A 12,972-nucleotide genomic window follows, 5' to 3' on the forward strand; every position below is an offset into this window, starting at 1 on the left:
TCTCAGGCAACTAATTAAAAAGTATTAAAAGCAAAAGCAAGATCTATACATGGTATTCATTGACTTAAAAAAAACTTATGATAGTGCTTCAAGAGAAATTTATAAAGAATTCTAAAAAAATAATGTTAGTGCAACATATATTAAATTAATTAAGATATGTATGAGGATGTAACGACCAGAGTGAAAACTTCAGGTGAATTAACTGAAACATTTCTAATCAAGATAGGGTTTACATCAAAGATTAACTCTAAGTCTCTATCTTTTTATACTAATCATGTACGAACTTACTAGACACATTCAAAGCACAATACTCTGGTATATGTTATTTATATATAATATTGTTTTGGTAGATAAGACATGTGAATGAGTAAATGCTAAACTAGAATTTTGATGGAAAACACAAAAAGTAAAAGGTTTTAAACTTAATAAAGTAAAGATAGAATAAATTAATAATATTAGACATAATGAAACAATTATTAAAATAGAATATGACAAATTATCTAGAATTGAGAGTTTTAAGTATTTATGACCATTTTTACAAAACAATGGAGAAATCGAGAGAGACATTTTGCATAAAATACAAAGAGGATTGTTTAAATATAAGAGAATGTCAGGTGTTTTATATAATCATAAAGTACTTTTAAAACTTAAAAAAATATATAAAATAACAATTAGACTTGTTATGTTATAAAACACTGAATGTGTGGCTATGACTCAAGCAAATGAGAAAAAAATGAAAAATGTAGAAATGAGGATGTTAAGCTGAATATGTAGATATACAAGGAGGATAAAATAAGAAATAAAAATATTAGAGAGAAAGCTAAAGTTACATTTATTAAGAGAAAACTCTGAGAGATATGTTTAAAATGGTACAAATATGTACTTTAGACTGCCAATAAATGCTCTACTTAGGTGATGTGAAACTATGACAAATACACACAATAAACAAAGATAAAAAAAAACTTAATTAGAAATAATAAAATAAGATAAAATTTATTTAAGTATAAATAATAATTTAATAAGGATTAGAATTCAATAATGATCCATATAACCAATCCCACCTAATGAGATAATACTTAATTATTATTGTACATCTTATTAAATAATTTAAAAATATTAATAATAATCTAATAATAAAAAACAATGTTAATAACAATTATATTGAAAAAATAATTTCAAAGTTGGATTATCGAAGTAATGGTATAGTTATGATGCCGAGGCCCCTATAAAAATCTATAAAGACTAAGAAGAGATTTATATTATAAAATAAATAATAAATTTATAAAGATTGGTAAGAAATTAGAGTGAATGCAAGTCTAGAGAAAGATGAGAAAAGTGAGTTAAGAGTACGCAAGTGACGAGAATAAATTATTTGAAGTCCAAAGAGAGGTAAATTGAGAGTATTTAAAAGAAAATTTTTAAAAGTGAATATTTTTTTCAAGGCCAGTTTGATAAAAAAAAATAAAAATAAAAAAAAACAACTAAAAAATACTTTTTTATAAATAGTTTGTCATTTTCTTCGATTCTAAATGTTTATTTTGCCCGGGATTAAATTGAGCTGGCTTAGTTCCATGCTCAGCCCAATTCCATGCTAGGTTTGGCATGACCTTTCTTGGGTCAATGCTTGGTTCAAACCACAAGCTGATCCACCCCACCCACCTCAACCATTTCGACCAGTGGACCAGGCAAAGCTCAACACAACACAGCTCAACCCTTTTCAAGCCTTGTCGAGCAGAACCCATTCCAGACCAAGTTAGCCTACTTGCCACTGCTAATGACGGTGGCAAAAAAAAAAAAAAAAAAAAAAAAAAACGACGAATACGCCTACTCCCAATGTCCCCGTCAACCCGTCCCAGACTTGCCACCGCTAATGAGAGCTACAAAATGATTGCATTGGTCACTCCACAAAATTCAACGAGTTACATGAATGTTTATACGATTGGCTTTTGCAAACGATCTAAAGTAATGCCTAGATGGACTTTGTAAGTTTCTCTCCCCTCGAGCCAGCGTCAGCGCCAAGCACCTGGCTGTGCAAGATTCATTTTCTTGTTGTCAGGTAATGCAAATGTGAAATTAATCAATTTCCAACAGAAGAATCTGACAGGCTGGGTGACAAATTTCATGAAGAAAGTTCACACATTCTCCATTCTTTCACATTCATGCTCAATTCAGCAGGAACAGCAGCAGACCAGGCATCTAAATCTGGCAATGGACCTGTAAGGGCAAGATAGTTATCGCTATCTTTCTCTTCCATTCTTTTCCAGCTTAGCTGCCAGGAAATACACCTTCCAAATCAGAAATGTCGGCTGAAATGTACCAACTTGAATGCAATTGTATACAGGCGGGCATTGATTGTGACAATTGTTAAGAACTACAAAGAAGCAGCAGCAATACCTTTCCAGGGAATGCCTGGCAAAGTGCCTTAATAGTAGAGTTCTTAATCCAGGAACCAGTTGATAAAACATTAGCATTCACAGTTTGTTTTCCACTTCCATATATTTCAGCATAAGCTCCACCACAATTTACCATGATGCGACCCTTTGAAATCAACTTCTTCTCAATGTCTAACCATGTAGAAACCTGTTTTGCACACAAGAAAAATGGCATAAGAACTGAATAGCCTCTGCTAGTGAAACATCATATCAAATAAAAACCATGTACAATTATAGAATAAACAAAACCAAGAAAAAAAAATTCAATTCAGATGTGGACCAAGCTAACAAAGGAAATACGCCACATGATCTGTATGCCTACAAATAGCAGTAAAATGCACAAAATGTGTTCTATATGCATCATGCAATTGGATGCAAAGATTGTTGAAAGAGATGTCAATGCAAAAAAGGATCCACGAGCATGCCAGATTCCCTAAGATTGCATGCAATAAGATAAAGTTTGACAAAGAACAATAATATTTTGAAAACTAAAGTCAATTTTTTTTAAATTATTAAAATGTTTTTTAAAATTCAAAACCTAGAATTGGATCACTAGTCTAAGTTAGAAAATAAGTTCAAGACATATAAACTAATTTATAATCAAATACTTTTTTTTATTATGGAACAAATTAATAAAATTATATCCAAGGAAATAATAATAATAATTAAAAGTGTCAAAAGTGGAATAGCATATTCGAGGGATGAGCACATAAAGTGTCATGTTGTGTATTAAACACAGTATTAGAAACCAACTACTAAATTATGATCTGCTTGATATAATTGTTATGGTTGCGATGGTTGATACATGTTATGCTTACCATATTTTATCCATGCTTATAACTAATTGTTACTTGTTATACTTTGACAAAACATACAATATTCAGTAATCATGTTATTAGGTTTTTATTTTACAAAGGATGGTATAGGCAAAAAGGGTTTGATGATGACAAGTGGGTATTAGAAATGGTTGAGATGATAGTAGGCTAAGGAAGCTCTATTGATGCATGTCTAAGCCGAATAATTCTACCTAGTGCAATTGACTGAGAATCTCATTTGGGCTAGTTAAACCAAGATTTAATATTAAGTTCCATAGACTTATTTTAGAAAAGTTGTCTAAGGCACGTGGCTACTTTAAGAAATGCCCCTGAGTCTCGTCACAGCCTAGAAACTTATTGTAAGCATACATGTTTGACAGACCCAAAGTTAAGTTTGAATTTAACACAATATTAAACTACCTTAAAAAAAAATCCTAAATTTAAATTAATCACTAACAATTGAAATACTCATCACACAAAAATTATAAGATTATCGTGCATGATGTGTACTAAGGCATATAGAGCAGATGAGATGCTAAGCTAAATAATTAAATGTGTAAAATACCATAAAATTAAATAATAATTATTATTGAACGAAAAATCTTATTGGATTTTTTCGGATTTTTAGAAATTTTTCGGGATTTAAACGGAGTCCGTATGATCCGTTTTGAGGGGATGGATTTGGGGTACAGTGAAAGCCTGTTTGGAATACCCATTTAAGTGGGAGTTGACTTGGGAATGGACTTAGGCTTTAATTAATCAAACCTAGGTTTTATTTTATTTTATTTTTTATTATTTCTTTTCCTTTTCTCCTCCCCGAATTCGCCCGAACTCTTCCCCTTTTCCCGATCTCCTCTCCCGAGCCCTCTCTCACGATTTCTTCTCGCACGATCGCCGGTCGCCATGGACTCACCGCCGGCAACGATCCCCTCCTCCAGCATGCCTCGGCTGAGCGTTCCTCCTCTTCGTCTCTTTCTCACGCCGCTGTGGTCCGCTTCTCCCTGACGCTTCTTTCTATTCTCCCTCGCGCGTGGACACCCGACACCGGCGGAGAAGCTTCTTCCATAGGCGATCTCGTCTCTATTGTGTCACTGGAGGGTAAGCGTTGCCGGATCTCGACGACTCCGACCTTCTTTGACAGAGCGACCATCTCTTCGGCTGTGCTGGTGCACACGACAACAACTCGGTGGGGCTAGGGCACAGCGAGGGCTCTGATTCACGTCGTCCCCAGCCGGTTAATCTCCTCATTCATCCTCTTCAAACCTGTTGCTTCTCTTGAGCCAATCACAGCCTTCTACACTTCTTGTGGCTGGGGTCTTTGGTAGCTCTCGGATGAAGAGGTAAGGGATCAATTGGCGTGAGTGTGGTTCTGGTTGTAGGATTCATCAGATGCATTGATGTAGGATTGCTTCTTGGACAAATTTTTGGAAGGATTAATGTATGAATGCTTCTTTGGCAGCTATTGGCAGGGTTCTGGTGGGTGTTGAGTGTTGATCAGCTGCTACCTCCCAAGATAAAGGCCTGTTTGAGGTGAGTAAGACTCTGTATTTTGGGGTTTTAGCAAACTAATTTCTCTACAGCTAGGTTGTGGATTGATTTTGGAAGGAATTGGTGTGTAGGCATTTTTGTAGATTTTAGACAGTGGGAGTAGGGGTTGTGAGCTCTTGATTGGTGGTTATGCCTCAAGGTAAGTGTTTGCCACTAGGTTCTTATTAGGTTTGCTTTGTTTTGGGTGATCATGGAAGGTTGAAAGAAGGCTTAGGGTTTTACTTCTAGTTGTAAGTTGTTGTGTTTTGGTTGATTAGTTGTTGATGGATTATGTAGGGTGGATGAATATCATGATTTCATATTTGTCATTGGGATCATTAGATTGATTATTAGATGTGGGGTGTTTAGTTTAGGATTTGAAGGATTTATGATGAGTTTGGATTAGTGTTTGATTGATGATGAATTATGTGAGTTGGATTTAAGATGTGTTGATTAATGAGTTTTGGATTGATATTAGATTATGGATTTTTGGATTGGATGAGTTATGGGTTGGATAATTGAAGCATGTTAACAAGAAGAGTTAACTAATTGAATTGGATAAATTCATGAGGAGTTTTGATTGGATTAATTGATGGTTGTGGATTGTTATGTGATCATTCATAGGATCATTGGGTTGATTGATGGATTGGATTATCAGATGAGGTTTGTTGATGATGATGTTAGGTTGATGTGGATACATGATGGAGATTTGATTTCGTGATAGGTTATTATGGGTTGTTGTCATTATGAGATAAAATGATATTAGAGAGATGGATTTGTTATTGGATTAAAGGATGTGTTGAGTTGGGAGATTAGTCTGAGATCAGATTTCAGTGGAGTTATCCTAGTTGAGTAAGGATTTTATTTAGCTATTTTAATTCATGTGAATTTAGCTAAATAAAATATGTATATATTGCTTTGTGCTCGCAGGACTTTATTTCGAGGCGAGCGTCTCGACGTGGGATTGGATTGTTTGACACGGTCGACAGATAAAGGCGGGTATTTCTTCCTTGGCCTCTACTTAGTTTTTCTTGATCTTAGTGCATGACTATTATGTGATGGTTTAGGCTGTTTTATCTTATATCATGATCGGTTGCTGTTTTCCTGCATGATACTTATGCTTGACCCTTGTGATGATCTATTTAATTCATATACAGTCTCCACTCTTGATATCTACTCTGTTGTGATTACACGTGTAGAGTATGTCTTGTAGGGTTTGTCGGGTTATTGGTATTACCATGCTGATTGGGTATATGATGTGGACTGTACATAGGTGGGTATGTGTTATAGGAGTCATCTTGTTGACCGTGCATTTACATGAGGTGTGTACATACGTATTTGTCATGTACTTTTGGAGGAGTTGTGTTGATTGTATGTTCGGAGTATGTACACATGTCCGTTGTGTTTTTATTGGAGGATACATGTTGATTGTACTTATATTTTTGTGTACCTGTGTCTGGTGGGATTATTGGAGTTTTGGTTGATTATACATGTGTAGTGGGTACATATGTTTGGTGGGATACGTGGAGGTATCATGACGATTATACTCATGTTGGAGGTGTTTATGAGGTTTGGGGTTGTTGCATGGATGATGATTATCTATATATATATCATGTTCATCATTCATTGCATGACCACTGTCTCCCTTGGTAGAGAGTCGTTAGAGGTCGTTGGAAAAGACCGCACACTCCGCCACTCATGGGTAGTGGTAGGTGGAGCGTGTTGTTGCTAGTCCTGTCGTGCCACCCGAGGTTTAGTGAGATCCGGCGTTGTGAGCAGGACCCCGATGCTATTTAGCTAGATAGTTATTAGCGGATTGTCCGCCTCGACCACTATATAGTGGCTGGAGGGTAGTACAGTAGCCTCTCGGCCATACAGGGGTCGTGGTGTTCGGAGAGGTGGCGGGGTGACCATGGAGCATGCATGCACGGTGCATCGGGGGTTATATTTGCATACATGCCTACTAGATACTAGTTGCATGTGTTTGTGGTACGTTGCATTTGTTTGCGATATGATTGTTGCATATGGTTGTCACGCTGCATACACGCCATTTATTTTACATGTATACGCAACCATATATTCGCATGTGTCACGGGTATATCCGCTTGCAGATCCATGAGTTCGATCTTTGACCTTGCGTCGATTCCGCATCGAGTATGATCCGCTATCGTTAGTTGTGGTTTATGTTTATATGTCGCCGTGATTATGCGGATATGTTTAGTTGCATTGATTATGATAGTATGATCATGTTCTTTATTCCCAACCGAGATCTTGTGATCTCCATGTTGTTTATGGACCACGACTATCTTTTCTATTACCCACCGAGTTACCTATACTCACCACCGCACGATACATTTATGTTTTCGTAGCCTGTAGATGGTTGGTGTCGCTCGGAGTATCCTGTCGGGTCCTACGTCACATCCGAAGATCGTGATTGTTTTCTTTTGTATATTCTTTTCTTATTTTTGGCATTGTATTTGTGTATAGCCATGTGGCTATCCTATGGTTTTGGTGATGTATTTGTGTTTAAGCCGTGCCGGCATGCGTTGTATCTATTTGTCTTGTGTGGGCTTTCCGTTTTCATTTTTCCGCTGTGTTGGTTTATAATCTGCGTGGTTGTGATTGTTTCATTCCAGCCGTGTGGGCTGTTATTATAACTGCGTGGTTGTGTATATAAATATTCCAGCCGCATGTGGCTGATGTATTGTGCTTGTAGTGATGCTTCATATTGTCACTGGTACAGGGGAGACTCTGCCGGATTTTTGTCTGGCAGGGACTCTTTTGGGGCGTGACAAAATGTGAATTCTTTTGAAAACCATATGCTAAGATAATTAATTAAATGAGAATTATTTTGAAAGGATTTTCAAAAAATTCAAAGACTTATTTTTAAAAAAAATATTTTCAAAATTGTCATTAATATAGTAATGATATTTCATGATTGTTCGGTTGGTAAATATTTATAAAATTTTCAAAACTAGTTATATTTGTGAAATTAAAGTATTGACTAGTGAAACTCCTAGACACCTTAGTATTTCTTCCTTGTCTTTAACAAGATTGTCCTTAGAAAGTATGAGAGTTAGGGAAAGCTCAACCTCTTAAAAGAGGTAAAATTATTTAAGGGGCAATTTTCAAATTCAATTTGAAATTTTATTTTAGAAAATTCCTTGAAAATAGTTTCAAATTGTTTAAAAATATTTTCTTAAAAATATTATTTGAAAGGTATTTTGAAACTATTTGAAAAATACCTCTTTGAAAATATTTTGAAAAATATCTATATCTTTGAAAATTTAGAAATACTTTTGTTATTTTGAAAGGGAGAAATTACTTTCAAAATGGATATTTTAAAAATTACATTAGAAAAATATTTTTGAACATTGTTTTTAAAAAATATCTATGTCTTTGAAAGTGCCTCTTGGACTTTCACATCTATCAACACCTATTGAACTTCTATCAAAATCATCAAATTGTTGAACTTCTATCAAAATCAGCATTATTCCAAAACTAATTTTCCTTTTTCATAATAATTGCAAAATTCAAAACTATCCTAAAACAATTGTCAATTTTCTAACACGAGCGCCTCTTGGACTTTTACATCTATCAACACCTATTGAACTTCTATCAAAATCATCAAATTGTTGAACTTCTATCAAAATCAGCATTGGTTGGACTTTTTTCATCTACCAACACCTATTGGATTTTCTTAATTGTTAAATATTTGATTGACCTCGACCCATTTGATCTTCTTCCATCCAATCAACTTTAACCTACTTGACATAATCTATAAACATATTGCCCCAATTTTTTTTTTTTAAAAAAAAACTTGATTAATCTACCATGGGTTGATTGCACTAATAGTAAGGATGGAAGAATGACTTGTATAACATGCTTTGAGATAACACGAATGAAAATTAGATTTGGTTAGGTCTTAGATAAATTAGAGAGACAAGATGTCATCATTATTGGATTGCAAAGGAGTCGAGCTTGTAGGGTTCCTAATGTGCAAAGGTCAGCTAAGCAACAAAACCATAATGAGCATGTTGATGAGGATAGTAGTTACAGAGACTTTGATAATAGAACTTCTAATGGTAGATTTAGACATGCTAGAGATTGTAAACAAAAAGGAAGTTGAAAATTCATGTTGATAGAATCTTAGGAGATATCAAGATGGAGAAAAATATCTAGTTGAAGGTGGAGCCCTTGTCATTAGGTGTCCTTTGAATGTGTCTGTGAAGAAGGATGGAGAACAATGAGACAACATCTTTTACACTCACTATCATATTAACAAAAGGTATGTAATATGATTATAGATGGTGAAATTACAATAATGTAGCTAGCACTTTTTTAGTTAAAAAGTTAAGCTTGCTTACGTATAAGTTACAATAGTTGAATGGGAGTGGGGAAGTTAAGGTCAACAAACAAGTGTTAGTTTCATTTTTCATTAGTAGGTATGATTATTAGTACTTTGTAATGTAGTATCAATTAGTGATTGAGATGTCATTCCGTGCCGAGCGGCACAAACGAGTTTTTACAGTTCTGTCGGGAAAGTGAAATCAGCACCGTTCGCGCGGCCATTTCGAGCACGTTATCGTGTCACGCGCGTATGTCGTGAGCAACAAGTGAATCTGAATGCGTCATCGGATGCTTCTGGAGGCACCAGAAGCGTCGTAGGACACTTCTTGAGGCGCCATAAGTGTCGCAGGACACTTCTGGAGGCACCAGAAGCGTCGCAGAACACTTCTAGCTGCGCCAGAAGCATCACGGATGCTTCAGTAGAGCCGAAAGCGTCGTCGGACTCTTCCTATGCAATCGGATACCTCGCCCGCAGAGGCAACGCCAAGTTTACTATTCAAAATTAATATTACGATTTAAATAATTCAAACAATTCCCACTTAAGTGTGATATTTTGAAGAAGCTTTTATAAATTCTAATTAAATTATCTCAATAAAATATAAAAAAATATATTTAAAATTTTAAAAAATAATAATAAATTTTATTAATTGATATTTTGAAATTATTTTTACTGTTTTAAATTTTATTTAAAAATTCTAAAAAATTTTAAAAAAATTATAAAAGTCTAAAAAATTAGAATAAATCAAATTTATATTCTGATATTTTTTTTAATTATTTTGTATTTTTTTACAATTTTAATGTTTAATTGATATTCTAATATTTTTTTTACTATTTTAAATACATATTATTTAAATTAATAATTAATTAAATGAATAAATAGTTCATTTATATAATTATTATATATAAAATAGTATCTTTGTATTAATTTATATAATTATGATTATTTAATATGGGCATTGGAGAACTATAAAGTTGATCTAAGTAAAATGTTACAAGAACTAATGTTTTTATCTGATTCACGTCACTCCTTTTAGTATTAGTAAGGAAACATATTATAGTGTCTCAATTTTAATTAGAGTTATTGATAAATCAATTTTCTTTAAAGAAAATTATATTTAATTATTTTTTCTAACAATATTAAGTTGTTTATTAATAGAGAACTTATATAAAATCAATATATAATTTATTTTAAAATTATACACAATAAACATATTTATCTAATAATTACTATATATAAATAAAAAAATCAAAATTATATCGACACGACACAATACGATACCAAAATTGTATCATTATGGTCTGGGACCGAAATCTCAACACGGGTCGATATTTTAAACCTTGGTATCAATACATGCAGGTCATTTACTTTTGGGCAAACTATAGAAGTTTGATGGAACGTTATGCATGCATTATAGGTTCTAAAAGTATTCTTTAATGATGCATAAAAAAAATTGTAACTCTTGTAACATTAAATCTTAGGTAGTATATGAAGATTAAGGATTAAAATGAGTGGCAAAAGAAATGATTGTGAGAGAAAAGTAAAGCGGCAATGAGAAAAGAAAAAAGAGATGGAAAAGAAAAGGAGCATGAGAAAAGAAAGAGGATGAGAAAACCAATAAAAAGAATAAGAAATAAAAAGAAAAAAAAAATCAATAGCCAGAGAAGACAAAATGGATCTTTTATATAAAAGAAGAGAGGTTAAGAAAGTTTTTTTATTCCCAATGGCCAATGCTTATACTTTTATAAAAAGAGGCTTATTTAGTGTTGTTAACAATCTTAAAAAAGGTTTATTTCAGTGTTAAGAATTTTAACCCTAATTTTCTAGTGTTGGTAAGTCTTTTTTTTAGGAATTTCACTAATATATTTCTTGATGAGATTCTTAATGGATTGTCACCACTTAGGGAAATAGAGCTATAAGTCGATTTCATCCAAAATCAACAATTCCTAGTTGGTCAGCCTATAGAAGCAATCCCAAGGAGACAAAAGAGGTCGAAAGACAGGTTGAAGAGTTAATAAAAAAAGTGTATGCTCGAGAAAGTGTGATTCCTTGTGTAGTTCCTATTTTGCTAATGCCTAACAAGGATAAAATTTGGAGAATTTGCGTCGATTGCACAAGTGTCAATAAGATTACAACAAAATTGATATGCTAGATGACTTATATGGTTCTTGCATTTTTTTTAAATTGATTTGAAGTTTGGTTATCATCAAATTCACATATGGAGGTGACGAATGGAAGATTGATTTCAAAACCAAATATGAATGGTTAGTTATGTCATTCGGAACTAATGCACTTAAAATTTTCATGAGATTAATGAACTAGATCTTTCATGCCTATATGGAGAAAATTATTGTAGTATATTTTAATAATATCTTGATTTATAACAAAAACTTAAATGAGCATTTTAATTGTTTGTTTTGTTAAATGAGATATTGTATGATAACCTTCATAAATATTTTTTTTACACTATTTAGATTGTGTTTCTTAGTTATATTGTGCTAAGGGAATCAAGATTGATAAAAAGAAGGATTCGTGAATGACCAACACCAAAAAAATAACTAAGGTACATAACTTTCATAGGTTAGCTAGTTTCTATAGAAGATTTGCTAAGAACTGAGGTACATTAGTTGCATCTTTGACTGAAAGTTATTAAAAAGAATATTATGTTTTATTGAGATAGTGAACTAGATTCAACTTTCGACTTACTTAAGAATAGGCTAAGTTCTACACCATTACTTGTATTAGGAAGCCTAACTTTGCAAAAACTTTTGAAGTTGAGTGTTACTTTAAGAATAGGTATTGAGGTTGTGCTAATGTAAAAAGATTGACTCCTTGCTTATTTTATGAGAAGCTCATCGGAGTAGCTTTAAACTATCCAACTTAACAAGAAGATATATGCTTTGGTAAGGACTTTGGAAACTTGAGAACATTATTTAGGGATCAATGAGTTCAACATTCACATTGATCATGAGTCCTTGAAGCATTTGAAAGGCCACCAAAGTAAGTTGAACATATGTCATACAAAATGGATAGAATTCATTGAATAATTTTCTAATGTGATCAAGTATAAATGAGGTATGAAAAATAAGATTGTGGATGCTTTGTCTCGAAGGTAAATGAACAATGCTAAGTTCCTTAGTGTTGATTTATTCGTTAGAGATACCATGTAACTTCATGGAGTGTTGATTAGTTTTAAACCATAATTCTAAGTTCGGAGCTACCTTTGAAACACATTATAGCATAAGTTGGGTTCAAAGTTTTTGTTTTCTATAACTTACAAATGACAAATTGATGCATAAACCAAGGTAGTAAATCAAACTTTGTCGTTTATTATGAGCTATTATTCAAAATATTTGAAAGGTTTGGAAGATTGTTTTTCATATGTCGAATTTGATTATAAAAGTTTGTGCATTCTACTACTAACTTTTCACCTTTTATAGTATATAGCTTCAACCCTTTAACTCCTTTGGATTTATTACCTTTACCTATCTCTGAGCATGTTAGTTTAGATGGTACAGGAAAGGTAGAGTTAGTGAGACAAAATGCATAAGAAAATATAGTTGTAAATTGAAAAGAGGATTGAACAATATGCTACACAAGCCAACAAAGAATGAAAGAAAGTGATCTTTGAAGTAGGGATTGAGTTTGGGTTCATATAAGGATACGTTTCTAGCTAAATGTCGTACTAAGATGCATGCTTGAGGAGATGAACTATTTCAAATTATTGCTCTAATAAATGATAATTCATACAAGTTTGATTTTCTTGGTAAGTATAATGTGAGTGCTACATTTAATGTTCTTTCTCCCTTTAATATAGGTGATGAAAATTTGAGGACAAATCCTTTTGAGA

At 33.2% G+C, this 12,972-nt stretch overlaps 1 protein-coding gene across 2 annotated transcripts in view; it reads right to left on the reverse strand.

The window, feature by feature from the left end:
• Positions 1 to 1,861: 1,861 nt before the first annotated feature.
• Positions 1,862 to 12,972, reverse strand: part of LOC121981442 — a 51,752-nt gene continuing 40,641 nt past the window's right edge. Inside the window, exons 7-8 of one of the 2 annotated variants that reach the window (XM_042533962.1) lie at positions 2,395 to 2,580; positions 1,862 to 2,269 (exon numbers count right to left, since the gene is read on the reverse strand). In XM_042533962.1, coding sequence (XP_042389896.1) covers positions 2,120 to 2,269; positions 2,395 to 2,580 — 336 coding nt within the window. In that variant the 3' untranslated portion in view covers positions 1,862 to 2,119. The remainder of the gene's footprint in view (positions 2,270 to 2,394; positions 2,581 to 12,972) is intronic. The other variant, XM_042533963.1, reaches the window with a different exon arrangement.

Source organism: Zingiber officinale, chromosome 5A (assembly GCF_018446385.1).
Source record: "Zingiber officinale cultivar Zhangliang chromosome 5A, Zo_v1.1, whole genome shotgun sequence".
Classification (NCBI taxonomy): Eukaryota; Viridiplantae; Streptophyta; class Magnoliopsida; order Zingiberales; family Zingiberaceae; genus Zingiber; species Zingiber officinale.